This window comes from Panthera onca, chromosome B4, assembly GCF_046562875.1.
Source record: "Panthera onca isolate mPanOnc1 chromosome B4, mPanOnc1 haplotype 2, whole genome shotgun sequence".
Lineage (NCBI taxonomy): Eukaryota > Metazoa > Chordata > Mammalia > Carnivora > Felidae > Panthera > Panthera onca.
The window spans coordinates 141482380-141508992 of NC_138345.1; the positions used below are offsets into that span (position 1 = coordinate 141482380).

Below are 26613 nucleotides of genomic sequence, written 5' to 3' on the forward strand. Positions count from 1 at the left end.
TGTCTCTGCTGAAGCCTGCGAAATGGGCAGTTCCAAGAGCAGGTCTGAGCACACTCAGGACCTCGTTTGGCTGACAGGAAGAACAGGCTTCTAGCCCTGAAGCTAGAGTTAGAGGCAGTTTGGGATGTGATCCCTAATGGTAGCTTCAGTCATAGGCTGGCCAACAGTCCTGGCTGCCCAGGACTGAGGCAGTTCCTGGGACATAGGATTTTAGTTTTAAAATCTGGAAAGCAAACCAGGGTGTTGGTCACCCTATCTGGTTGCCCAGAGTCTCATCTGTGCCCCCCACCCCCCACTCCAGTACCATTCAGGGAAACCCCCAGTTATGCAAAGCGGCGGCGGTTGGCTGGCCCCAGTGGCCTGGCCTCCCCTCGGCCCCTGCAGCGCTCAGCCAGTGACATCAACCTGAAGGGTGAGGTGCAGCCGGCAGCTTCTCCTGGACCTTCTCTGCGAAGCCTCCCCCATCAGCTGCTGCTCCAGCGGCTGCAGGAGGAGAAAGACCGGGATCGGGATGGTGACCAAGAGAATGACATCGGTGGCCCCACAGCAGGCAGGGGCAGCCAGAGCAAGATCAGGTAGGAGGGGTCTGGGAGGCCCTGGCAGGGTCTGGGTGGGTGGGGTGCTGGGACCCAAGCAGGAGGAACCAGCATGGAGAGGCAGGGAGAGGCCTAGTGGTGCCTGGCACCTCTACAGTGATGGGCTGAGGCTTGGGGTGGGGGGCTTGCGGGCCCCCAGATGGGCCTCCCGGATGGGGAGCGGAAGAAGGTGAGGCCCTGTCCACGCTGATCTGGTTGGATCTGGACTTGCTCTGAACAGAGTTCCGGGAGCATGTTGGAAGGAGAGGGTTTGGCCAGCTCTGTGCTTTACAAAGTTTCTTGCAGTGCTAGGAGGGCAAAGGCTGAGATGAGGCAGGGCTGGGTGGTGTGGGGTTAGGGGTCAGGGAATGGAGTTTTATCTCCTTGAGGGCTTGAAGCCTATGAGTGATCCCTATCCCTGTCTCCAAGGGGGAGTCTTTGTCTTTCCCCCACCCCTCCAGCCCTATATAACCACAAGACTCTGCTTCTACTCTTTGCCCCTTGCCATTAGCACTGGGACCCTGAGAAGCAGGGATATGTGGGGGGGGGGGGGAGGGTGTGGGGGTGGTGGTGGTGGGGGTTTTGGTATCTCTGGCACTTAGAGGAAGAAGCCTGGGCTGAAGCCCCACCGGCTTTGGTGGGCACTGGCTCTATAGATGGACAGTTGTAGACCTGGCATCAGTTGACTGGGTGACAGCTAACCACTCCATGCTTAGGTTTCTCATCGGTAAGGTAGAACTAATTCCACACAGTGGTTTCCTTTGGGAAGCCTTCCAGAACCTGGGCAGGTGATGGGTCCCTACTGGGATCCCCTGACCCACAGCATGTCCAGCCACTGCTGGTTAAGGCATCTCTCTTCCCAGCACTTCGAGGGCAGGAGCCGTCCTCTTACAGCTTCCCCAGAGCCAGTCACATAGGAGGTGCTTAGGAGACACTGTTCAATGAGTTACATAAACAGCACTTTGTTTTCAAGATGACAGCTGGGCTGAGCAGCATATGTGTATCATCTCACTTCACCTTGGCCGTACGTGAGGCTCTGCTCTATTACTATTTTACAGATGAGGGTCCTGATGCTCAGATGGGGTAAGTGACTTGTCTAAAGTCACAGAACTAGGAAGCGACATAACCGGGCAGGCCCCAGGTAGACCTGGTTCCCAAAGTTTCTAAGCCTGAGTGTTCAGCACAGGGCTTGGGGTGCAGCATGAGCTGACAGAAGCCATTTCTTCCTCTGCCTTTGTCCCTGCTCATGCAGCTGTGACCTGTGATGTCTCCTCTCTTTCCGTGTCTCTGCCCAGGCTCCAAGGCTGTCTGTCCTGCTCCAAATCACCTTAATTCTCCCCTGAAGCTTTTGCATGTCCCATGGATTTCTTAAGGGTAGGATGGCCCAGTGGCGAAAGGAACAAACTTTGGGATATTTCGGTTTTCCGGAAACAAAAAGCTATAGATGCCCTGCTTTCATTTATTTTTTTGTATATTCGTTTCTCTTTTCAGCAAGCATAGAACTGAGACCTGCTCTTTATGGAGCTCTAGCTCACTGTTCTGTGGGGATGGCAGGATTATTATTATTTTTCTACAAACATTTAGTAGGTGCCTGGAGTGGTAGGAGCAAATAGCAGGGAGTCCTAAAGGTGTCAGAAGGACACTGGCAACTGGGGCCCGGGCCTAAGAAGCAGTTAGGTGGGCAGTGATTCAGGTAAGGGGGCCTCTTGGTGAGTGGCCAGGAGGGGGCTGAGGAAGTTTGGTGCACCACGGGAGGGAGAAAACCTCATAGGAAGAGATGGCCTTTGGTGAAAGGAGAGAGGTTGGCATTTGAGCTGCGGGCTGGGGTGGAGAGGTGATGTAGAGGGATGCCTTGTCTTGGGTTTCCCCTCCCCCCAAACCAGCACCGCCTATTGGTAGAGCCTGGCAAGGAGCCCTTAGCCCCCTGCAATGTGTGGCAGAGTCCCCCCCCCCCCCCCCCCCCCCCCCGCAGCGACCCGCCCCCAGCATCCCAGAGCAGGACAGAGAAAATTGGGGCTGTAGCTGAGTGACAGTGACTTAATAGCTGGGAGGATGAGTGGGATTAGAATGAAGTGCTGGGAACAGTATCATGAGTAGCCCAGAGGAAGAAAAGGTCCCTAACCATGTGACTGGAGTGTAGCTGACTCTCACATCCCAGAGAGCCGGGCTATTGCCTGAGAATGTGGACCCGGGCTGCCTAGGTACTAGGGAGCCAGTGCAGGCTTCTTAGCAGCGGGAAGGTGGAGGGCCGAGGCCTCAGGCTCCGTGCCCAGGTCGGGGGAGCTGTCCGGGGAAGGTGGTCGGCATGGAGTGGGCATGGGCATCAGAGGCAGGTATTGCGGAGGAGAGGACACAGGTCTGGGGGAGGATTTGGGCGCCCGGCACGTGGCAGGGGCCAGGAGGAGGAGAAGGCCAAGGCCTGGGCAGGCGGGCTGGGGGCGGGCCGCTGGGGGAGCCGCCCCCCCCCCACCCCCTCCCCAGCTCCCACCCGGCTCTGCCCACCGCGTCCCCCGCCTTCCTCAGCCGACCCCTCCTCCGCCCCCTCCGTGCGCTGCAGTGCCCCTCGCCCCGTGGCCTCTCCCGCCGCGGGGGCCGCGGCGGCGAGGCGGCCGCTGGAGGGGAGGGAGGAGGGCCGGCCGCCGCCGCCGCCGCCCGCAGAGGGAGGAGCCGGGCCGCGGAGGAGGCGGGGCGCGAGGAGCGGCCGCGGCATGGAGCGAGCCCGGCGCGCCCGGGAGCGCAGCCCCGCGGCCCCGGAGCCCTGAGCGGGCGCGGCTCGTGCGCTGGCGGGAGCGGGCCGGGCGCGGCGGCGCGGCCCATGGAGCGGCCCCGGGCCGGGCCCCCGGCGGGCGGGCGGGCGGCGGCGGGCGGCGGGCGGCGGGCGCTGCGGCGGCGGCTGCGGTGAGGCCGGCGGCGGGGCCGGGCCGCGCGCCATGGAGGCCCCGGGCGCCGGCTTCGCGTGCCCGCTGCCCCCCGGCATCGCGTCCGTCACCTACGTGTTCGTCTACAGCCCGAGCGGGCCCGGCGGCCCCGGCGGCCCCGGCCCCGCGCCCGGCCCCGGCCCGGCGCCCCCCGCGCCCCCCGCGCCGCCGCCCCGGGGCCCGAAGCGGAAACTTTACAGCGCCGTCCCCGGCCGCAAGTTCATCGCCGTGAAGGCGCACAGCCCGCAGGGCGAGGGCGAGATCCCGCTGCACCGCGGCGAGGCCGTGAAGGGTGAGGGGGGCGCGGGGGGGCGGGGTCGCGGGGCGCGCGGGAGGAGGGCGGGGGGCGCCACTCCCGGGTGCATGGTTGGGGTCCTCCGCGATCGTGGAGGGGCTGATGCCATTTTCGGGGTCTGTGTCATGGGGGGGGGGTGTCTCTGGAACTCTGAGCCGCTGTGGTCATTAGGGGATGCACCTGCCACTGGGGATTCCTTGTGTCACCGTGAAGGGCTCTGTGTCAGGGAGGGGTGCCTGCCTTTACGGGGGGGGGGTCCTGTCATGCGGGTCCCTCTCCGTCCTCTGTCACTGTGGGTTCCCTGTTGTCACCATGGAGGTTCCTCTCGTCATGGGGGTGTTTCTGTGTCATGATGGAGGTTGGTGTCATTGGGGTTCTGTGTATTTGAAGGACCCTATCCCATCAGGGACCTTCCTCGAATATGGGATTCCTGTGTCACTTCTGGGACTTATTCATTGGAAATCCTTGTGATAGGTGGGGACCCTGTCCCATGGTGGGGGATATGTGTGACAGTTATGTGGGTGTCTGTGTATTATGAAGGTTTCTGTCACTGACGCTTCCTGTGTTTTGGGGAGATCTTGTGCCATGACAAGCTCCTCTCATCATGGGGGCCTCTGTCATTACTGGGGTCCTATCCTTGTGGGTGCTGTATGTCCAGGGAGCCTGGGAAGGAAACAGTTGTGAGGTCGGCCCTCCTTTGGTCCATCATGTGGCCTAATCCTTGGTCACAGCACAATGACCCTGAGTTTTTGGCAGTGACCTTTGGGGTGGGCGACAGAGCAAGGATGGGGGTTGGTTCAAGGAGTAGGAAGAGAAGGGTCAGCCGAGAGGACAGGAGCAGGATTGTGGCCCCTGCCTCTGTTTCCTGTCCCCCCTCGAGTGTGTCCATCTGTGTGTCTCTCTGTCCCCCACATGCCTGTCCTGTGCTGTGTCCATCTGTTCCTTTCTGTCTTCTGTGTGACTCTCAAAATCTTCCCAGGGAAAAATCCAGGAGGATGAAGGGGAGGAAGGGAACAGAAGGGGAGAAAGGGTGAAGGAGGGGTGTGTGTGAAGGGTCAGGGTAGGCAGAGCCTGAGCCTGAGGTGGTGGTGGGTGAGGTGGGTTCCTGAGTGTCCTGCTGTACGCTGACACCCTATCTGGCTTCTCTCCCTCCAGTGCTCAGCATTGGGGAGGGCGGTTTCTGGGAGGGGACCGTGAAAGGCCGCACGGGCTGGTTCCCGGCCGACTGCGTGGAGGAGGTGCAGATGAGACAGTATGACACACGGCATGGTGAGTGACCCCCCATCCCCTGGGTGGCTACTGAGGGGTACTGCCCCTTCTAGCTCCCCTGTGGTCTTGCTTGGAGTTAAACCCGTAGATATTCACAGAGAAAGGACTAGAGTAAACTCAGACACACATCCGAAGTGGACACAAACTTGTGTATGTGACAGACACAGGGTGCACACACCCTGTACGTACTTAGGAGCACATGTGCAGGGAGCTGGGCACTTTACAGCTGTAGAGACACACGTGACCTGCCCATAGGACACGTATTATGAATGTGCATCTGTATGTGATCCCACATGTGGCTCCCAGTGACTGTAACCCCCCGCCAGACACACACACACACACACACACACACACACACACACACACACACATAGTCGTCACAGAAATACTGGGTGTTTGGAGTGTGAGATTCCTGTGTGGCTGGCAGATAAGTAAAGAGGTCAGTGTGAGAAAAGAGGCGTCTTTCCAAGGTGGACAGATTGTCCAAGTGGGCAGTGCAGGGAAGCCTGGGCCAGCCAAGAGGAAATGAGGCCAGTTGGGCCCGGAGGGGCTGTCGTGGGTGCCTTGGGGCCAGGATGGTCCCAGGGTAGCAGGTGGGGGACGGCTCCATCCTTGGCCTGCAGGGAGGCCATGAGGGCAGAGGCTGCAGTTCTTGAGGCTGGTGGGCAGCTTTAGTCAGACCTTGCTGACTGCCTGGGCCTCCAGAAAGCACCCCTCTGGGTGTTGGGATCTGAGGTGGTCCTGCCAGTAGAAAATAGTGGCTGTTCCTTCCATAGCTCCCAGGCCCCCGGACCCATGAGTGTTGTTTCTGCCTTAGAGAGTCAGTGGGAGAAGTGGTGGCCCGTGATTGTTACCAGTGTCGCATCTAGACCAAGGGTGCACGCATCCCTCCCTCTGCACGTGAAGGGCTTGGGCCCAGGGTTGCTGTGCTCCATTGCCCTGGGTTGTGAGTCTCTCAAAGGGACCGCCCCCCTCCTCCCCCAGCCGTGTGGCCTGGACTTCTGCTCTGTGTGGAGCATGGCAGAGTCGCACGGAGGCAGGGGTGCAGCTGCTGGCCTGTTCCTGAGCGGATGCCTTTAGTACTTGACTCAGCCATTCCCTATCTTGCCCTGACGGATCTCCTGGTGGCTGGATGCCTATAAGGGACATGGCCCCCTGTTGTCTGCCTGTGGAGGGTCGTTGGGGCCGTGTGTCCAGGTGGGGAATGGTTTCAGAAGTTTGGGTCCTGGTGCCAACTTCATGGAGGAGGGTGGGGAAGAAAGGGCCTCTGGCCTGACAAGTAGGGAGGGAGGACAGTGGGAGGACAGTGTCCTGTGGGAGGACAGTGAAGACTCTGGTTTGAGAACTGTGTGGATCCAGAAGCTGATCTGAAGCTGGGAAGGGGTTGGGGAGGTCTGGACTGGAGCTGGGATTTGAGAAGAGCAAATGTTTACTAGGTGTTTGATGTGTGCTGGGCCCTGTGTTGGGAGCTGGGTTGCAGAGGCCGGCTCTCTGCCTAGAGAGGAACAGGCACGCACAGCAGTTACAGCAGATATGCTGGCACGCGGCTGTCATGATGTGAGTCCAGGGGGGCCCCCGGGGTTGCCCTGAAGGAGTTGGAGAGGAGCCGCGAAGGAAGCTGGGGGTCTGCCATGCGGTTGGTTAGCTGATGGGGCCGGGGGCCGGGCCTGCTGTTGCAGATCTCCGTGTGCTGGCATCTCGCGTGCTCCTAGCAGCGTCTGGACGTGTGGCATAGTTTGAAGCACTTGTGTAGATGAGAACTCACTTACTCATCCCGGCAGGTCTAAGAGGTGGAGGCTGTTGTTAGTTCGTCTCGAGGAGGGCAGTGGGCTGCAGAGTCTGCTATAGCTGCCATGCTTCAGGGCCTCCGAGTGAGTGAAACTCAAGTGTGTGCGCTGAGAGATGGTGGGGCTTTACTGGGGAGCGTGAGGCCGGTCAGGTGGCTGTGAGAGCAAGTGGAGGAACTTTCCAGTTTGCTGCAGCGTTGCAGGAGACTGGGTCGTATTGTCTCGATTCTTCAGGCCGTTTAGGGTTAGGGTGAAGGCCCAGGCAGAGCAGAGTGAGAGGTGGAGAGGGCTAGGGTGGGCTGAGAATCCTGATGGGAGAGTGTAAGGAGTGACCTGGAGAAGGAGTTGTAGGCCTCCGGACAATTGCAGGGCTCCTAGACCAGGGTGGCTCTGGGGTTTGTCACCTGAAAGAGTCAAAAGGGACCTAAGTAGATGGGATCCTTTCATGGGTAGGCAGAGGGAGAGAGGCCTGTGGGGTCTGCCAGCTGGCAAGGCGTGGGAGTGGCCTCTGTCCTCATCTGAAGACCAGCCACCAGCTGCTCTGATCTGGGACCCAAGTGCTGAGTTCTGTGAGGCCAGAGGGCAGCTCAGGAATGGGAGTCTGCTTCTAACAGGCCCAGCTTTCTTTCCAAAGACAGATCTGTTTCTGAGACTGGAGATTGGGACAGAGAAGGACTTACAGAACAAAAAGGGGCCACTGCTGGGGGCCAGGCTGATGCCCAGGGTCATCAGAGAGTGTACCTCCCAGGCACCTGTCTGGGGCAGAAGGGGTAAAAGGAGCAGTTTCAGGCAGAGAGCTGAGAGCTGAGGTGAAGCCCTGTGTGCTCAGAGGGTCTGTAGGGCACCTGGAAAGCTCTGGCCAGCTCCTCCCTCCCCTCCCCTTCCTCCTTCCCTCCTCTCCCTCCATCCCTCCTTCCCTGTCTTTCCAGTACTTGGGGGGTCATGCTGTGTGTTTTCACTTGAGCTGGCTTTTACATGTCTGATTAATAAAACTGGAAGATGAATTTTTGTTATGTAATTCAGATAATTTGTGTGACAAAATCTAAAAAATGGAGGTTAATGAACCGTGCAGTTTGAGGGGGTCCTTCTGCAGGCAGGTACCATGAACGTTCCAACATTTTCAGACGTGGGGTCAATGTGAAGAAGGGTGTGATGGAGGCAAGAAGGGGTCTGATGCTCCCCCTCCACCAGCAGTGATGAGACTTGGCCTGCTCTGGCCTTGGAAACGGCAGAATGGTGTATGCAGCCACATTACAGAGGGTCTTAGGACAGGCAGTGTGTGGGAAGAGGAGAGAAGGGAGCAGATGAGCTACTGGGTGGGTTAGGGTTAGGGTGACAGGTTATAAGCCATCAGAACCTAGAGGACCCTTCGAGGTAAAGGTTTCTGCTCTCCCAGGAGAGGCTTTAAGGGGGTTTGTTGACTTACTGAGAATCACACTAGTGGCAGGATCCTGAAATTTGGACCAGTACTTTTCCTGACACCTGTGTCTTCTCATATTAACAGGAATTCTCTCTTTGTTCTATCCAGCCACTGTTCCATCTATTCTTATATTCCTTTATCCCTTTCTTGCCATCCTCTACTCTTCTATCAACCCACCCGGCCAACCCCTCCTTGCATCCATTCATCTACCCACCCACATACGCACCCACCCAACCATCTATCCATCTATCGATCAATACATCGATCAGTCCACCAGTCCAGCTCTCCCCTCTCTGTCAACCCACCCTGCCCACCTATCCATCCATTTACTTATTTACTACCGTTTGTTCCATCCATTCTCCCCGCACCAGCCCATTCTCTTTTCTCTCCATCCACTTAAATATCTATTTACCTTTGATCTGATCTATCCTTCTACTTCTCTTTTGTTCCATCTATCCATCCGTGTACTTATTCAGCCAGTTGTCCACCCATCTATTCTTCCAGTTAGCATTTGCATGGCCTGTTATATGCCAGCTGCTGTGCTAGGTGCTGGGATCACAGAAATAAATAAGAGGTGGTCCTTACCTATGAGGAGCTCACAGTCAATTGTAGCTTCCCTCTCTGATCTCATTTCCTCTCTCTCTCTCTCTCTCTCTCTCTCTCTCACTCACTCTCACTCTCACTCTCACTCCCTCTGCTCCAGCTGTATGGCTGCTCACTGTCCCTTGAACACCCAAACCCAGCCCTGCCATGTGGGTTTTGCCCTGCGTGCCCCTGCTCCCTGGAAGCCCTTTGCCCACAGAGTCTTCAGGCTGCTCCCTAACGTTCTGTGCCTCCCAACTATCCTTTCCTGATGAGCCAGCATGTGACCACCCTAGAATTGCAGACTTTCTCTGTACCCCCACTTTGCTCCCTTCTCTCCTAACATTTGCCAGCAGTTGACATGTTATGCATGCACCTGTTTCCTGTCTCTCTGTTCTCTCTCTTCCAATAGATTGTAAACTCCACAGGGTAGAGGCTTTGTTCTGTTCCCTACTATATTCTCAGAGCCTAAAACAAACAGTGCTTGGTACACAGTTGGAGCTCAATAAATACTTGTTGAATGAATGAATTAATCTTGAGAAATTCTAGAATGGTAGGGAATGGGAGAGGAGCTGTGGATGAAACGTGAGGTGGTGGTGGAGCCACGTTGGGAGCCCTCCAGGGTCCTGGAGAGCTGGAAGCCAGGAGGGCAGGAATGGGGGCTAGAGTGTGAGAGAATCTTAACTTACAGGCAGCTGGAGAAGAAAGCCTGGAGCACAGGGGCTGTGGCTGCAGATGTGGACTGGGGTCTGCACGCTTGCAGGAAATCAGCAAGGCCACGGCCATGGGCGGAGTAGCAGGTGGACAGCCGGCTAGCCCTGCAACAGCTGTGAGGGACTTAGAGATCAAGAGTACAGATGGGGGCAGGAATCTGTGGGACGCAGTGACATCAGCCCCACACCTGGACCTCCTGTGCACTCAGAGGCAGGCTCTGGAGGAAGGGACCTGTGAGACTGAGCATCGGTGGGCTCTCATGAGAGTCTCAGTGAGGACACAACGCCACCTCCAAGCCAGTGCGCGTTGCCTGCAGCATGACCCTTGTACGTGACCACAGTCATATGCACACACGCCTATATGAGCATGGCACTTACACGTGACTGCAAGTTACACACACACCTAGGCCTACACATGTACACAGCTTCTTTGCTCCTGGCTTTGGGGCTTGCTGACTCTTTCTGAAGATGGCCCGGCCTTGCTCCTGGCTGTGTGCAGCCACTCCGTAGCGAGATGGGCCAAAGCTCCTACCCTATTCTGGATCCTGACCCCTAGAAGCCAGGATTTCCAACATGGTCCCCTCAGCCTTCTTACCTTAGGACCTTTGGGCCCCTCACTTCCACGTGGGTACAACCAGGCCAGGGGTGTGTGTGTTGGCAGAGGCTGGTGACCAGCATGGTTGAGGGGCAGTTCAGGTCGGTTGGAGGATGTGGCCCTCCATCAGCTCCTGAAACTCCCCTCAGAAACCCGGGAAGACCGGACGAAGCGCCTTTTCCGTCACTACACAGTGGGCTCCTATGACAGTCTCACTTCACACAGGTACAGGTGGGGGCCGGTGGGCAGGTGGGCAAGGGTAGGCATGCATGCAGATGGGATATCAGGTGTGGAGGGAGGACCAGAGCTAGTTGAGGAGGCCTGTGGATGAAGGGGTCAGAGGAGGCGAGGTGGTCCCCAGCCCACCTCTGTCTTCTGCCTTCCTCCGTCAGCGCAAGGGTGACTTCTGGGGTGGGCCATGCCCGTGGGATCCTGTTTGGGGCATGTGTGCGGTCAGCCTGGCCAGCTGTACTCTCTGGCAGGGCTCTCCTCACCCCTCCCTGCTTTCCTCCACCAGCGATTACGTCATTGACGACAAGGTGGCTGTCCTACAGAAACGGGACCATGAGGGCTTTGGTTTTGTGCTCCGGGGGGCCAAAGGTAAGGAAGGGTAGACAGCACCGAGAGTGGGTGTGGGGCTGGCTGCCAGACTGCCAGCATGTGTCTTGTCTCTGCTCCTCCTCTCTGCTCTCCTCCCTGCCTCACCCCTGCCCTATCCTCTGCCCCTGACTCCCCCACTGCCTCCCTCCCTGCTAGTTCGGCTCCTGTCCCCCTGCCTTGCTCCTCTGCTCTGACTCTGTATCCTTGGTTTGGAATATCTCAGTACGAGGCAATCCCTTCCCCCTGTTGATTTCCAAGATCTCTGCTGGAGCACGTCTGAGGGAGGGGAGTCCTTTCTGGTGGGGCCGAGGGGGGCAGTTTCTTCTCTGGGTGGCAGTGCCTGCTGCCCCCCAGCCCCAGGACACCCTGACATGCTGCCTCAGTTGTCCTCTGTTCGGCGTGTGGAGCCACTTGTGGGAGGTTGCTATGTGACAGCTGCCTCCACCTGGACCATGCAGGTGAAGCACCTTCCTAACTGCCCTCCCCCATTCCCAACCCCTCCCTCCCCCCCCCCCCCCCACCGCAGCAGAGACCCCCATCGAGGAGTTTACACCCACGCCGGCCTTCCCTGCGCTCCAGTATCTTGAGTCGGTGGATGTGGAGGGTGTGGCCTGGAGGGCCGGGCTGCGCACAGGAGACTTCCTCATCGAGGTGAGGCTTGTCCTTACCTGTGCAGCCAGGTGGGGTGCTGACCTCTGAGCCCCAAGGAGGACACACTTGGAACACCCCCACCACCCACCTGTCTGTCCCAGGTGAACGGGGTGAACGTGGTGAAGGTCGGGCACAAGCAGGTGGTGGCTCTGATCCGCCAGGGCGGGAACCGCCTCGTCATGAAGGTTGTGTCTGTGACGAGGAAGCCAGAAGAAGACGGGGCTCGGCGCAGAGGTGAGGGGCCGGGCTTCAGGCCTCTGTGCTCAGACCTTCCCCTCTGGCTCCTGACCTGAGACCTTTGACCCCAGGCTCACTTTCCTCTCCCCACGCCCTGACCCCAGACTGTGGAGGTCAGATGCCTAAACCTAGGTGAAATACCCACGTTCATGGCCTGGGTGGCTTCCCAATCCCTGATGTTAGCCCACCAACCCTGGCCCCCAGCCTCTGACCTCTGACCCCTGACCCCAGGGTGCCCCTCCTCAGATCCCCACCCCCTCCTTCCCGGCGTCCCCCCAGCCCCTGGCGTGGAAGAGCCCTCCTCCCGACACTGCCAGCAGCTGCCTGGAGGCCGGGGTTGCCATAGCAACTGTGAGGTTGACGCTGCCGCCGCTTTATTGTCGGAGGGAAGGGGGAGGCGGCACCTGAGGGAAGAGGAAAAGCGTCTTCTCCCCGCGACGTCGCGGCACAGCCTGGGCCCAGGAGGCTTTGCCAGCTTGGGCCGGCCCAGCCCAGATCCTGGCTCTGCTGCCCACACCCTGGTCCCCCGAGGGGCAGCGGCCTCCAGGGCCTGGGGTGGGGGGGCCCTGGAGCAGCAGGAGCCCAGCCTGCCGGGAGACCCCTCCCAGCCCCCACCTCATGGCTCTGGTGCCCCCTTGCTCAGCCCTCGGAGTCTACAGGGTGGGCATTCAGGTGGGAGCTGGCCAGCACCGTGACCCCCATTGGGGCCCTTGACCACCTACCTCCTGAGGCCCCAACTACCCCGGCCCCGCTGGGCCCTCAGCAACCCCCTGAGCTCCCAGCGCCATGAAGAAGTTTGCATCCAGCCGCAGCCTGAACAAGATCCTGGCGCAGTGCGACTCATCCTCACGGGAGTACGAGGAGATCCAGGCGGTGGAGCGCAAGTGGCACCTGCACCTGGCCACGCCGCGCTGCCTGCTGCTGGACAGGAGGTCCAAGGCCTCCCTCTTCTTTGCAGCCCCGCCGCCCCCCAAGAGGGCTCCCAGCACCACGCTGACCCTGCGCTCCAAGTCCATGACGGCTGAACTTGAGGAACTTGGTGAGCAGTGGGGGTTGGACAGCAGGCAGACAGTCCAGGGTGGGAGGCCAGGCAGAGTGAGCTGGGGCCAAGGCCAGGTAGAGACAGGGGAGCGGAAGGACAGACGGACGGATGTGTGAATAGGTCAAAGATAAATGGGTGGGTGCCGGAGTGGCGGGGAGGGGTACAACACATGGATGGCATGAGGGCTGGATATAGACAGTGGGCCAACCGGGACTGGGAGGGTGCAGGGCCTGGCCTCCCAGTGTGTTTGCATGCATGTGCACCTGCTGCCTCTGGCTCCGTGTACTTCCAGTCTGACTTCTCTCCTCCATTTCATCCAGGTGAGGGAAGAGCAGAAGTTAGGGGACCTAGGCTCTGCCGTGGCTCTGCTGACACTAGCTCTCTGACCTTTGTGCTTATTTTGCCCTCCTAACACCTGTTCGCTCATCAGTTAAGCATGGGTTACAGCAAGCTGCTGACCTCATAGGGCTGTGTGAACATCACTAGTATGATGGCGGGACAGGCCCTCATAAGCTGCAAGAGGCAGATAAGAGTATGTCAGGGCTTTGGTATGGCATGTTGTGAGCACGATCCTGGGATGACCCCCAATAGCTTCGTTGTAGGGCATGTCTTGGAATATGTGACTGTTAATAGCCTCAGCATAGGCGTGTCCAGGTATACATGACTGTGTCCTGACATATGTGGCAGTTAATAATGGGCATATCCCAATATACGTGACCCAGTTCTAGTCCCCGACTTTTCTATGGCTCTAGCCATAGAAGGAATGCTGACTCTGGTCCTAGGCTGAGTTCTGAGATAGTCCTGTCCACAGGAAAGGCCCTGATCCTGGTTCTAGACTGATCCCCAACCTCGGCTTCAGGCTTTGTTCATTCCCAGCTATAGAAGGAACACTTACCTGTCTCTGAAAATGGTTCCCGATCTTACAAATAGAGTGACCCCTGACCTTGTCCTGGCCACAGGTTGAGCTACCCCCTCCTTTCAGGCAGAGACTCTTGACTGCAGTGTCATTTAGTGTGGACTTCAGCCACCAAGATAGGTCAGGCTGACATGGTCATACTTTTCTTCCCCATAAATATTCTGAAGAAAGTAAAAGCCAAAAGGATATAGCACTCAAGACAAAGGAAATTTCCCAGATCTCAAGAATGAAAAGAGAAGTCAGTTAAGTGAGAGGAAGCTGATGATGCTTCCATAGTCCATGAGGGCTTGGGACAGTGTTATAGACCCTAATGGCAGGAGCTAGGGTTCTGTTGCTCCCACAAAGCCAAGAGATGAGGCTGTGGACCCATGAGAAGTGGGAAAACTAGAAGCAAGCCCAGGAACCAGCATTAGCATCGGAAGAACTAGAAATCAAAGAATATGAAAGAGGCAAAATAAGGTGTTTAAATACAAAGTTTAAGGAAACAGAACTCATAAGGAACAGGACAGTACAAAACAAAAACAAAAACAAAAACAAAAACAAAAACAAAAACAAAAAGAAAAAACCCAAAACCAAAAACCAAAAGATGAATAAACAGATTTTAAAAGATCCCTAAAGAACTGTTATGGAAACAAAAGGTATAGTCACTGAGATTAAAAAATCCATGACTGGGATAAACAGTGTACTAGATTCAGCTGAAGAAAGAAACAGTGAATTAGAAGATAATTCTGAGGAAATTATCCCAAGTGCAGCACAGAAAGATAGGGATATGGAAAATATCCCTAGAGATAAGAGATAATGGAGGACAAATGAGAAAATCCCAGTCTAATGAGAGTCCCAGAGGGAAAGATTAAAATGGGGAAGAGGCAATATTTAAAGAGTACATGGCTAAGAATATTCAGAAATTGAATAAGGACATGAAATTCCATTTTGAAGAAGTATAAACCCCAAGCAAGGAAATAACAAATCTACATCTAGAGCTGTCACAGTAAAACTTCACAACACCATAGACAAGAAAAATCTTAAATACCAGAGAAAGGAGCTGGATGACATAGAAAGGAACAATGGTTAGACTGACAGCAGACTTCTCATCAGCAATAGTAGATGCTAGAAGACAATGGAACAATAACTAAAGTCTTGAATTAAAATGCCTTTCCACCTAGAATTCTGTCCCCAACTAAACCCACTCATTGAAGAGTGAGGCAGAGAAGCTGGCAGACTTCTGGCCCCAGGGTCACAAAGGTCCAAGACTAGTTATGGGGGAGCTGATCTGTCATACTGATTGAGAATGGAAACTGATTGACAAACCAGTACCCGTAGGCACCTGGGTCCGGCTAGACTCCAGAGCAAGGCTTTGGTGGGTGGGTCCCAGGAGTCTCCTTCCAGAGGCTGTCACATAGCCATGATGAGCTGCATGTTCAGAAGGGACCCTCCTAGTTCTGCATGAAGAGGTGCATAGGCAGCCTGAGATCTGTAATCCAGGGGCCAGGGGACTGAGCTCTGTGGAAACAGAAGAATTGCCTTCTGCTTTATGGGATGCTTCTGTCTAAAGAAGCTCCTTCCTCTCTGCTGTGATCCGGGGCCCTCCTGCTGCTGTGTGACAGGGTCGTTCCGTACACCCTTGTCTTTCAGAGGTGTTCTCTCTTGCTGCCTCAGGTCAGCATTGTTTCCACCATTTTTTTTCCTGAGCAGAGTCTGGGGGAGGACAAAGGGACAGCTTAGCACAGAGCCTCCATGCCCACTGCTGAGTGAGGGCGGGCTCACAGCTTATGTTGAAGCTGGACCTAGACTCTATGTAGCTCCATTCAGAGAGGGAGAAGCTACTCCTGCCTCCAGAGGACAGCTGTCGGGGGAAACCAGACTGCTTGCTTACTTTCTGTAGGTTTGAGGAAGCCAGGCCAGCATCAGGGTTTCCCTGGGTACCTAAGGGGTCATCCCATGATCCAGTGTTTGTGCTTTTATAAGATAGAAATAGGACCTGTAGGCTCATTGGCAGCATAAACATGTCAGTTCTCTGTCACACTGTTAAGAACTGATAGGACCTGTTAGGATGCTGTGGTCTATTGCGAAGACGGCCTGAACACCTGGGAAGAAAGGAAAGTGTGAGGCCGCAGAAAAAGCAGGTGGCAAGGGTGGAGACTCACGCCCAGATGGCTCCTTGCTCCTTGGTGGGTGTGGGGGAGAAGCAAGGTCATGCAGGAGGGAGAGGAGGTAAAGAGCATACTGTGGGGGATGGGAGTGGCAGTGTCCAGAAAATGAAGGCCCGGGGTGACTGGCGGAAATGGGGTTGAGAGGAAGAGGTTGGGGTAGGAGCCCTCCTCCTAAAGCAGGTGGTGGGAGGAGACGGAAGGGTGGGGCACTCCCAGTGCCCTTCAGCGTGGTCAGTGGTCACCACATGTCCGTCTGCCTGAACCAGTAATGAGCCGGCTGCACAGAGCAGTGGAGACTCAGGCCAGGGAGGGCCTTGGTGGGTCTAAACCTCTCCTATTTCTCTGCCTTCCTGTGAGAAATCTGGGGCTTTTGGGTCCCTCTTTCTTTTGTGATGGGAATGTTAGAGCAGGTGCCGTGCTTGAGTGGGATACCTGATTGGCCGTGGTCTGGCAAACACACTGACCTGCTCTTTGATGCTGTACGGAATACTCAAGGGTGACCACTGCAACTGTTAGTGGCCTCTGAACTTTTTTTTTGGGTGGGGGGTTGCCTTTTTTCTGAACAAACATTTGATTGAACTGAGTATGATTAAGTTGTGCGTGGACATCTCCACACGTGTGTGCATGCCTGTGTGTGCATAAGTGCAATTATGCATATGTGTGAGTGGAGGTGCATGGATGTGTATGTGCGTGTGCATGTGCATGTGTATGCATACACACAAGCATGTATACCTGCTCGTGGTTGTTTCCACCGTGAGTTTCAAGCTGGGTACCAACTTGGCATTTGGGCACATTTGCCACTTGGGGTCTGACAGGGAGGGTTAGGCCAGGGTTGTACGGGATCTGGGAGGTCCCGGTTGTTGGAAGGGGTGGGAGTTGGAAGGGGGCCCAGATGCCGATGGATGAAGCCTGCCTCTTACCCCTGTGCTCTGTTTCTTGATTGCAAGCCTCCATTCGGAGAAGGAAAGGGGGTGAGTCATCTGCTGTGTCCCCATGCCCCCAGCTTTGTTTGACCCTGTCCAGGGAAGTGCTGATGTGTGAAGAGGCTCCATGTCAAGTCAGGGTGCTCTGGAAGCCTGGGCTGTACCTTCCTGTCGGCCTTCTCCCTGGGGATCTGGTGGGGGTGCAGTAGAGAGAGCTGGGGAAGGATGGATGGGGGGGTCCAGGGGTGTGGCTCTGTGGGGGTGTGACAGTGAGGCACAGCCATGGGCTTTGGGGGTTCAGGTGAGTGTGGGAGCAGCCTAGTGAGGCAGAGCTGGGAAAGCCTCCCGGTGGAGGCCACACCATTTGCCATGTTCTGGAGCTGGGTAGGGGGAAGGTTCAGAGGGCTCAGCTGTGGGTCTCCTCAGGGAGCATGGTAACTGGGCCAGTGTGGGCAAGAGTGTTGGGTGCTCAGCTCTGGCCCATTTGCTTCTTTCTGCCTGTTTTCTGGGGGCTCCTTGTGCCTGGCGTGTGGGTCCCATTTCTGTGCTGATCTGTTGTGGGGTCTAGTCCGGTGCTGACAGTCCCTTCAGAACAGGAGTCTAGGCCCCACAGCATTGGGGAGGGAGCTTGGAGCTCCTCTGCCCAACATAGCCCAGGCTGTTGACTTCACCACCCCCTGCTCCTCCCATCAGGCCTCACCTGTTTGTTTGAGGCTCCTTCCTGTATGTTCTGTGTGTCCAGCCTGGCTGCAAAGAATGTAGCTTCCATGGTGGGGGGGACAGAGTCTGAGGTCCAGCATCTGGTGAGATCTCAGGGCCTGGCCTCTGCCAGCCTTCTCCATCTCTCAAGTGGACGGGAGACTCTTTCAGCTGAATAGGAGTCAGAGCCAGAGGGAAGCCTGAGGTGGCTTTGTGGCCCCAGGCATGTGTGTTTGCCCATTTGTCCGTGTGCCCGGTGCCCACCCATCCCTCACTCTGGGATCCACAGGGCCTTCCCTGTGCTGGGGGCACACCAACACCATCTGTCTGGGCCCAGGCTCTCCAGCATGGCCTGTGGTCCGGCCCTCAGAGCTCTCCTGTTGACCCTTGCCCTAGTCTCAGGCGCAGTGCTTTCCTTGGTGTCTTTTCAGGTATTAAAACTGGGTGTCCCCTAGGGACACCTTTCTTCACTCTATGAGGCAGACACAAGCTATTTCTGGAATATTTTGGTTCCGTCCTAAGATCATTAGCGGAGCTCCCAGGGTGCTATGCTGTGGCCTGGGCACTTCTTCCAGCTGTAGGGGAGGTGACGGGTGATTCCTCGCCCCTGGGGCCCATCATACCTGCTTGGGTTCTGGCTGTTTAAACAGCTGCACATCGAGCTGTGTCGCCAGCACATGTGGAATCTTGATGACCAGTGTATGTGAGGCTGATGGGAATGTGCGGTTCCCGGTGCCCCAGACCTGGTTCCCAGAGGGCTTCCTTTTCTTTTTTGAGTATGTAAAAGAATTTAAGAATATGTTTTCTAATAATGGGGATTGGTGTGACCCTCACCAGCTGGTAGTTCGGAGAGTTCTCGGTTCCTTCTCTTTTGGAAATAATTCTGGCCTGGCCCCAGCACCGTCACCTTACCTCCAACAGCATTTGCTTTGCTAACTTCATGTGCACTCTGCTTTTGGTCTCTGGGATGAGTTCTTCTGGAGCTAGACATGCAGCTTCTAAGTCCGCAGCTCGGGTGAGCACATGCTCACTTTTTACTTCACTCATGTCTTTATGTCTGAGGTTTCTGGAAAATGTGGTTGTTAAGTCTGACCCCTAACTTATTGGATCTATGATCTGGAGCACTCGGATCTCTCAGAAATTCAGTTTCTTTTTGGGTAAAATGAGGGCGGTATCAGTATCTTCTTTGTGTGCTTGTGAGGAATGAGAGGAGAAGGCTCATCACAAGCTCTTTTAACTGAAAATCACCAAGGACTGAACGCAGGGTGGTGATGGTGGCTTCAGCTTCCAAAGGGGAATTATTTGCTTCATTACAAAAACAAAGAAGAAGATCCCTCTAACGAGCCCTCCCTGGTGTGCACCTGGGCCCAGGTACAGTGGCGCTGGGAGCTACAGCCAGGACCGGTAAGCTAGTCTGTAGATGGAGCATGTTCTGGTGAGTTGTCACGTTTGCTGAACTCCTGTGTTATTCAGGGCCCAGGCTGGACTCTCAGGGCACGCAGGGGATGGTACTGGCTCTTTCCTCCTGAGAGCTCACGAGCTCTCTGGGGAGAGAAGGCGCACCGTGTGTGTTCAGTGCTTCCCCTGAGCCAGGCAGGGCAGCACTTCTCATGTGTGGACACTGACAGTAGGTGCAGACAGTAGACGCTGAAGCAGCCACCATTTTAGGGTTGTTTTATCAGATAAGGAAACTGAGTCACAGAGAGGTTAAGTCAGGACAGAGGTGGTACGCGATGTGGGTCTGGTCCGGGTTGGGTGCCGGCCAGCTCTGACTTCTTTCTCCGTGGCAGTTGCCGAGTGGGTTGCAGAGGCAGAGCCAGGAGGTGCTGGTGGGAGGTGTTGGGGCTGACTGTGTCCTCTGACAACAGGCACTTGGAGAGCGAAAGCCCGGGCGTGACCAGACACATGGCCCTCTAGGGTGGCATGGGCCCTGAGGGCTTGGGGATTCAGACCCTGAGTGACGAGTGGGGTGAGGTCAGTGTGGCAGCCATGTGGGCACGGGAGCTGCCCCCAACTCCTGCTGCAGCCCACATCCGGCCCTGAGCGGACCACAGCTGCCAGTTCTCAGACACATGCGTTTAACACAATTTCCAAGTCATGTTGATAATCAAAAACACCACTTTAAAAAGTACTAAACAGCTTTAATAAAAACAAGCAAACAAAGCTTTTCTTTATGATGGATTTGGAAAGAATGCTGCCTGAGGCCTCCTGGTGCCTTTCTCCCTTCTAGGGCCTTGTTCACACATCAGCTCCCCACCCCTCCCACCCCCCATCTTCCTTACCCTCCTCTCAAGGGGCCCGTGGAAGCCCCTTCAGCACCATCAGCACCTCCCACCCAGGGTGGGGCTGCTTTTCCAGGAATGGAGGTTCTTTGGCCTGCTCATCTGCCTGGAGCCATATTTTTAGGTCCCTAGCCTGGGACTGTGAGTTCTGTTTTCAGGCAGTGTCCCCTGTTCATTCATTCGTAGCTTATTCACACCTTCCATGGGCACCTGCTGCACACCAGGGTCTGTCCTAGGGCTGAGGTCCACCAGAGGCAGCTTAGCTTTTGGTGCAGCAGCTACAGACAGATGAGTAGTGCCAGGTGTTGAGGAGAAAAGGGACAGGGCCAAGGGCAACAAACTCAGGAAGACTTGAAACTCCAAACAGTGCCGTCCCTGTCCTGGTCCTCTCCCGAATGGTCAGTCAGGCTTTTCCTGGAGTGGGGTCCGAAGGGTGACCTGGACCACCCTTGGAGGACAGAGCGGCCAGGCGGGAGTGGGACTCAGATGGGATGCATGTTACTCGGCTTCTGGCCCCCGGTCTCAGGTCTGGAAGAAGGGACATCAGGCGGGCAGGGCCCAGTGGCTCCGTTAACATCAGGAGGACTCAGCATGGGGTGCACGAGGGTGGAGCAGGTTCAGGGTCCGGGTGGTTGAGATGGTGCCTCCCTTGGCTGTGCAGAGAAGCTGGATGAGATCCTGGCAGCCGCCACGGAGCCCACGCTGAGGCCAGACATCGCGGACGCTGACTCCAGAGCTGCCACTGTCAAACAGCGGCCCACGAGTCGGAGGATCACACCTGCTGAGATCAGTGTAAGCCACCCCAGCAGCTGGAGGGGGGGGGGCATGGGGAGGGGAGGAGGCAGGGAGGGGCGCGGGGGTCAGAGCTCCACGTCCCCTACTGTGCATTTGTGCATTTTTCTGGGGTGGCAGTCCGCCATTTGGACCCTCCTCTCCAGGGGTGAGGGTGAAGGACCCCATGGCTTCTCCTCACACACGTGGGGAAATCTTGTCCTCCCAGAATGGCCACAGTTTAACAAATGCTGAGCGCTCACTCTTGGCCCTGGGTCCCAGTGCCTCCTGCATAGCTACACCCAGGACCACCTAGAGCACCCCAGCCCTGTTGAGGGTACAATGCGGTGTCTCTGCACCCCGCCCCCCGACTCCTCTCACTTGGCATCTTCTGGGCTGCTCCCCCAGCCTTGTCCATGTCAACCCTACCCAGTACTCTATGCCCAGGCCCCCACTGGCTATGCCCCTGCTCTCTGGAGTCTCTATGCCTGGGTCTGAGTCTTGGGTCAGGCCCCACTGGTCCAGCACCATTGCGATTAGTGTGTGGGGTGTTTGATCTCAGGCTTAGAAGGATGGCCGGGGCTGGATGGAGAACTGGGACCCCCAGTGCCCTAGAGCTTCCTTCTAACCCCCCCAACTCCAACAGTCTTTATTTGAGCGCCAGGGCCTTCCAGGCCCAGAGAAGCTGCCCGGCTCCCTGCGGAAGGGGATTCCACGGACCAAGTCTGTAGGTACGGCTGGGCTGGGGGTTGCATGGGGCTGGGGTGGATGTGGGGCTGGAGGACCCTGTCTCTTCCAACCCTCCAATTGGGGTTTTAAGGTTTCCTCTGAGAACCCCATCTCCCTGGTCATAGCCCAGGAATCTCATTTGTTTGTGGACATATGTGGGATCCGTCCTTTCCCCAAATCCACAGAAACTGCCAAAAGAGACCCTTGAGGCTTCCTCACTCCATCCACCACTTCCTGTCCATTGTGCCCCCATCCCTGCTCTGGTCCACTATTGCCCCCCCATCCGCTCCTCCCCGTCCAGTCTGCGCCCCCCCATCCGCTCCTCCCCGTCCAGTCTGCGCCCCCGACATTCCTCCCCGTCCAGTCTGTGCCCCTCCATCCGCTCCTCCCCCTCTAGTCTGCGACCCCCGACACTCCTCCCCGTCCAGTCTGCGCCCCCATCCGCTCCTCCCCGTCCAGTCTGCGTCCCTCCATCTGCTCCTCCCCGTCCAGTCTGCGCCCCCCACACTCCTCCCTGTCCAGTCTGTGCCCCCCACACTCTTCCCCGTCCAGTCTGCGTCCCTCCATCTGCTCCTCCCCGTCCAGTCTGCGCCCCCCACACTCCTCCCCGTCCAGTCTGCGTCCCTCCATCCGCTCCTCCCCGTCCAGTCTGTGCCCCCCACACTCCTCCCCGTCCAGTCTGCGTCCCTCCATCCGCTCCTCCCCGTCCAGTCTGCGCCCCCCACACTCCTCCCCGTCCAGTCTGCGTCCCTCCATCCGCTCCTCCCCGTCCAGTCTGCGCCCCCCACACTCCTCCCCGTCCAGTCTGCGTCCCTCCATCCGCTCCTCCCCGTCCAGTCTGCGCCCCCCACACTCCTCCCCGTCCAGTCTGCGTCCCTCCATCTGCTCCTCCCCGTCCAGTCTGCGCCCCCCCACACTCCTCCCTGTCCAGTCTGTGCCCCCCACACTCTTCCCCGTCCAGTCTGCGTCCCTCCATCTGCTCCTCCCCGTCCAGTCTGCGCCCCCCACACTCCTCCCCGTCCAGTCTGTGCCCCCCACACTCTTCCCCGTCCAGTCTGCGTCCCTCCATCTGCTCCTCCCCGTCCAGTCTGCGCCCCCCACACTCCTCCCTGTCCAGTCTGTGCCCCCCACACTCTTCCCCGTCCAGTCTGCGTCCCTCCATCTGCTCCTCCCCGTCCAGTCTGCGCCCCCCACACTCCTCCCCGTCCAGTCTGCGTCCCTCCATCTGCTCCTCCCCGTCCAGTCTGCGCCCCCCACACTCCTCCCCGTCCAGTCTGCGTCCCTCCATCTGCTCCTCCCCGTCCAGTCTGCGCCCCCCACACTCCTCCCTGTCCAGTCTGTGCCCCCCACACTCTTCCCCGTCCAGTCTGCGTCCCTCCATCTGCTCCTCCCCGTCCAGTCTGCGCCCCCCACACTCCTCCCCGTCCAGTCTGCGTCCCTCCATCCGCTCCTCCCCGTCCAGTCTGCGCCCCCCACACTCCTCCCCGTCCAGTCTGCGTCCCTCCATCCGCTCCTCCCCGTCCAGTCTGCGCCCCCCACACTCCTCCCCGTCCAGTCTGCGTCCCTCCATCTGCTCCTCCCCGTCCAGTCTGCGCCCCCCCACACTCCTCCCTGTCCAGTCTGTGCCCCCCACACTCTTCCCCGTCCAGTCTGCGTCCCTCCATCTGCTCCTCCCCGTCCAGTCTGCGCCCCCCACACTCCTCCCCGTCCAGTCTGTGCCCCCCACACTCTTCCCCGTCCAGTCTGCGTCCCTCCATCTGCTCCTCCCCGTCCAGTCTGCGCCCCCCACACTCCTCCCTGTCCAGTCTGTGCCCCCCACACTCTTCCCCGTCCAGTCTGCGTCCCTCCATCTGCTCCTCCCCGTCCAGTCTGCGCCCCCCACACTCCTCCCCGTCCAGTCTGCGTCCCTCCATCTGCTCCTCCCCGTCCAGTCTGCGCCCCCCACACTCCTCCCTGTCCAGTCTGTGCCCCCCACACTCTTCCCCGTCCAGTCTGCGTCCCTCCATCTGCTCCTCCCCGTCCAGTCTGCGCCCCCCACACTCCTCCCCGTCCAGTCTGCGTCCCTCCATCCGCTCCTCCCCGTCCAGTCTGCGCCCCCCACACTCCTCCCCGTCCAGTCTGCGTCCCTCCATCCGCTCCTCCCCGTCCAGTCTGCGCCCCCCACACTCCTCCCCGTCCAGTCTGCGTCCCTCCATCCGCTCCTCCCCGTCCAATCTGCGCCCCCCACACTCCTCCCCGTCCAGTCTGCGTCCCTCCATCTGCTCCTCCCCGTCCAGCCTGTGCCCCCCACCAGGTATTGCTCTGTATCTCTCTTTTCCTTCACAGCCAGTCTTCTCCAGAAGTCACTTGCGGTTGCTGTCTCTGTCCTCACCTGCTCCTCAGCTTGGGGCAGCGTAGCTCTGTCCACACCTAAAACTGACTTTGCTGCCACCAGGGTCACCAGTGGTTTGCAGGGCATTCCTTCCAGCAGACACATGACCAGCCCTTCTCTTGTTGACCTCAACTGGCATTTGATTGTTCTGCTCACCTCCCCAGAGCTTTAGGACATTTCCTGGTTCTTTCCTCTGTTCGCAGGCTGTACCTGTTCGGGACAAGATGTAAACCTAAAAAAACCCTCCACACCCAATGTGGGTCCTCTCAAGGCTGTGTCCTTAGCCTCTGTGCCTGCTGTACCTGTCTCTTTGGGGCCTCATCATGCCTCACACTCGCTGTCACGCCTCTCACGTAGCCATCTCTCTCGACCCCGGACTGGGGCATCTCACAAGCTCCACTCGCTGCCCTTCCTTCTAGACACGTAGCCCCCCTCACCCGCCCGCTTGTTCCTTCACGGACCTGCCCACTTGTCCACCCATCTGCATATACTGCAGCTCCCCCATCATCTGTTCATCATCAGAGTAAACACCACTGGTTCATCTCATACTTACAGTAACCCCGTTGAGGTAATACTGTCAGTACCTCTGTATTACAGGTAAGGAAACTAAGGTAAAGAGGTAAAGTGACTTGCCCAAGGCCTTACCTTGTCTTCTGGTAAGACATCATGCCAGCCATCTGCCCAGACCTGCCCAAAGGGGGCTTTCTGCAGAGCGGAGACCATCCCATATCCCTCCAGTTCACCCGTGGTGGGCTCTTCATTGCCTGGGGGCCTTGGGGGCCAGTCTCAGCCTTCTCCTACTTCATCTGGGGGCATTTGTCTCCATTTCCTTCTTACCCGGGTGTACCAACACTCGCTATTCTGCACCTGGCCTCAGTCTGCCTGGATGGCCTGTCGCTCAGCCCAGCCCAGTCCTAGGACTGACCACCACAGGTCCAGATCTCAGTGCCTTCCCTGCAGGATGTGAGCCTCTTGGTGGGTATTCCTCCTGGACCCTCCTGTGCTCGTTCTGTGAGTGAGTGAGAGGGGTTCATCTTCAGGCTCCTTGCCCTGGCCTGCTGCCCACCACCAACGTGAGTGTTGGTCAAGGTGTCAGATTCCCAGAGTCCCCCACCCACCCTTGTCCTGGGCACATGATTCAGTCCCGGAAACCTCAGGGTCCTGGTCCATAAACTTCAGTCCCATCTAGTACTTGCCTCCAAGTCTACGATGTGGCTCACCCAGTGGGCTGTACTCAGAGGCTGAGTATAGGCCTCAACCACTGATACTGTTCCTAGATGCAGGTCCTGAATCTTGAGGCTGGAACACAGTGTTTGAGAAATGTTTGCTACTCTTCATTGGACAGAGGTCCCCACCCCACCTTGGGTGGTATCAGAACAGATTCCCCACTTCATCCCAGGCAAGTGACTTACCTTCACCCTAAGTTAGAATTTGGCATGCCAAATCTCCTGCGTCTTCTAGGAGCACAAGCTTTTCCCCATGTAGTTTGTCTCATAAGATAAGTTGTGCAGCGGGGAGGAGGCCCCAAAAGAACCTGGCACAAATCCTGTGTCCAGCCATGGGGGTGGAAGGCAGACCTAAAAATGATGATGATGATGATGATGATGATGATGATCATCATCATCATCATCATCATCTCGGCCTCCTTCCTGGGATGCTTCTAGGTGCTCAGCCCCATGCTGTAGGCTTTAAATGGCTCCAGCTGTGGCAGTCCCACAACAGGGGCCGGCATTTCTCTTGAGATTAGGAAACTGACCTGCTAAGAGATTAAGTAATGTCAGACAGTAACTTCCAATGCCAGAATTCAAGCCACACGAAAACCCACCTTTGCTGCGCCCGGGGTGAAGAGCTGTCATGCAGGACAAGATGCAGATCGTGCAGTGCGGGAGGCCTGGGGAGACCCCCTTGGCTAAAGGAGGAGGTGGCTGGGAACAGGCAATCTGCACTGCAGTGAGTTCATAAAAATGCGAGCAAGTACAGAGTGAAGCCAAGTGTAGATTCCTAAGGCACTGCACCAGAGACCTGTGCGTATCAACACGGAGGAAACATTCACCCACTGTCCTCCGGTTGGGCCGTTGAACACTTGCAGCCTAACTGAACGTGCGTACGGTACAAGTGTCCATGCTGTGCCCACAAGGACACTTGGGAGATCTTGCCAGGCTCTGGCCAGGCAGCAGGACAATGAGGGCCCTGAGCATCCCAGTCCTGCTCTCGCACAGACCCTAACTCGGGCAGCAGAGCAGGTTTCATTTTAAGCCTGTGTTGCCCATGAGAGAATTGAGATTCAGGGGGGCCCAGGGCCTGGCCTGGGGTCACACAGCCCATAGGGAGTACAACCGACACATGGGTCAGGTGCTTAGTCTACAATTCCGCTTTAGCTCTTCCTCCTTCCCTTCCACCCTCCCTCACTGAAGTTCAGCCATTGAGGTTATAGCAGTGACCGGGCAGTGTGTCCGGTCCAGTCCACTTGGGTCTCTGGGATGGAGCCTCTCAGGGCTTGTCTTTTCACAAACACCTTCTCAGCTGGGCGCCAGCCTTCTTTCTGCCAGATGCATGGCTCAGCTGGCCACAGTCCTGCTGCCCCTCTGACTACAGTCCGTGCCTCACTCCTACTCTGGGAGAGTGTCCCCCTAATTACTGACCATCTCTCTTCTTCCCGTCTCTGGTTGCCACCAGGGAACTCCCGGTGACACCTGCTTGTTCCATTGCTGCAATGTGGCCTCGCTCAGTCTTGGATGGAAGCCATGCACCAGCCGCCCCTACCTCTTCTGTGCAGTTGTCTTCACCACTCCGCATGGGGGGATGTGTAGGGGCTGCCCCGATTCTCCCTGGGTGTCTTCTTTGGGCCCTCTCAGTGTGATGGGGCTTGGGCAGGTCTTGGCCCAAACCCAAGACTTTGGGTCTTTTCACAGTCTGTTGATGGGGCCCTCCTCTGCCTTATATCTGAAAGAATACCTCTCCCCAAGTCTTTCCAAGAGCCCCCTCCCCCCAACTCAACACTGGGCTTGGGGTGCAGAGCTGGCATCCAGGGAGGAGCCCAGACTAGGGGCCTCGCTCAGATCTCCTGCTCTGGGCTGCCTTGTCCCCT

The 26613-nt window shown here is 57.3% G+C and overlaps 1 protein-coding gene across 5 annotated transcripts in view; it reads left to right on the forward strand.

Annotated features, from left to right (window-relative positions):
• Positions 1-26613, forward strand: part of SHANK3 (SH3 and multiple ankyrin repeat domains 3) — a 53101-nt gene that overhangs the window by 13517 nt on the left and 12971 nt on the right. For 4 of the 5 annotated variants that reach the window (XM_078449223.2, XM_078449226.2, XM_078449225.2 and 1 more), the window contains exons 11-21: positions 302-575; positions 3583-3785; positions 4944-5057; positions 10304-10379; positions 10672-10754; positions 11281-11405; positions 11507-11639; positions 12601-12681; positions 16698-16721; positions 20316-20446; positions 21072-21156. In XM_078449223.2, coding sequence (XP_078305349.1) covers positions 302-575; positions 3583-3785; positions 4944-5057; positions 10304-10379; positions 10672-10754; positions 11281-11405; positions 11507-11639; positions 12601-12681; positions 16698-16721; positions 20316-20446; positions 21072-21156 — 1329 coding nt within the window. The remainder of the gene's footprint in view (positions 1-301; positions 576-3582; positions 3786-4943; positions 5058-10303; positions 10380-10671; positions 10755-11280; positions 11406-11506; positions 11640-12600; positions 12682-16697; positions 16722-20315; positions 20447-21071; positions 21157-26613) is intronic. The other variant, XM_078449224.2, reaches the window with a different exon arrangement.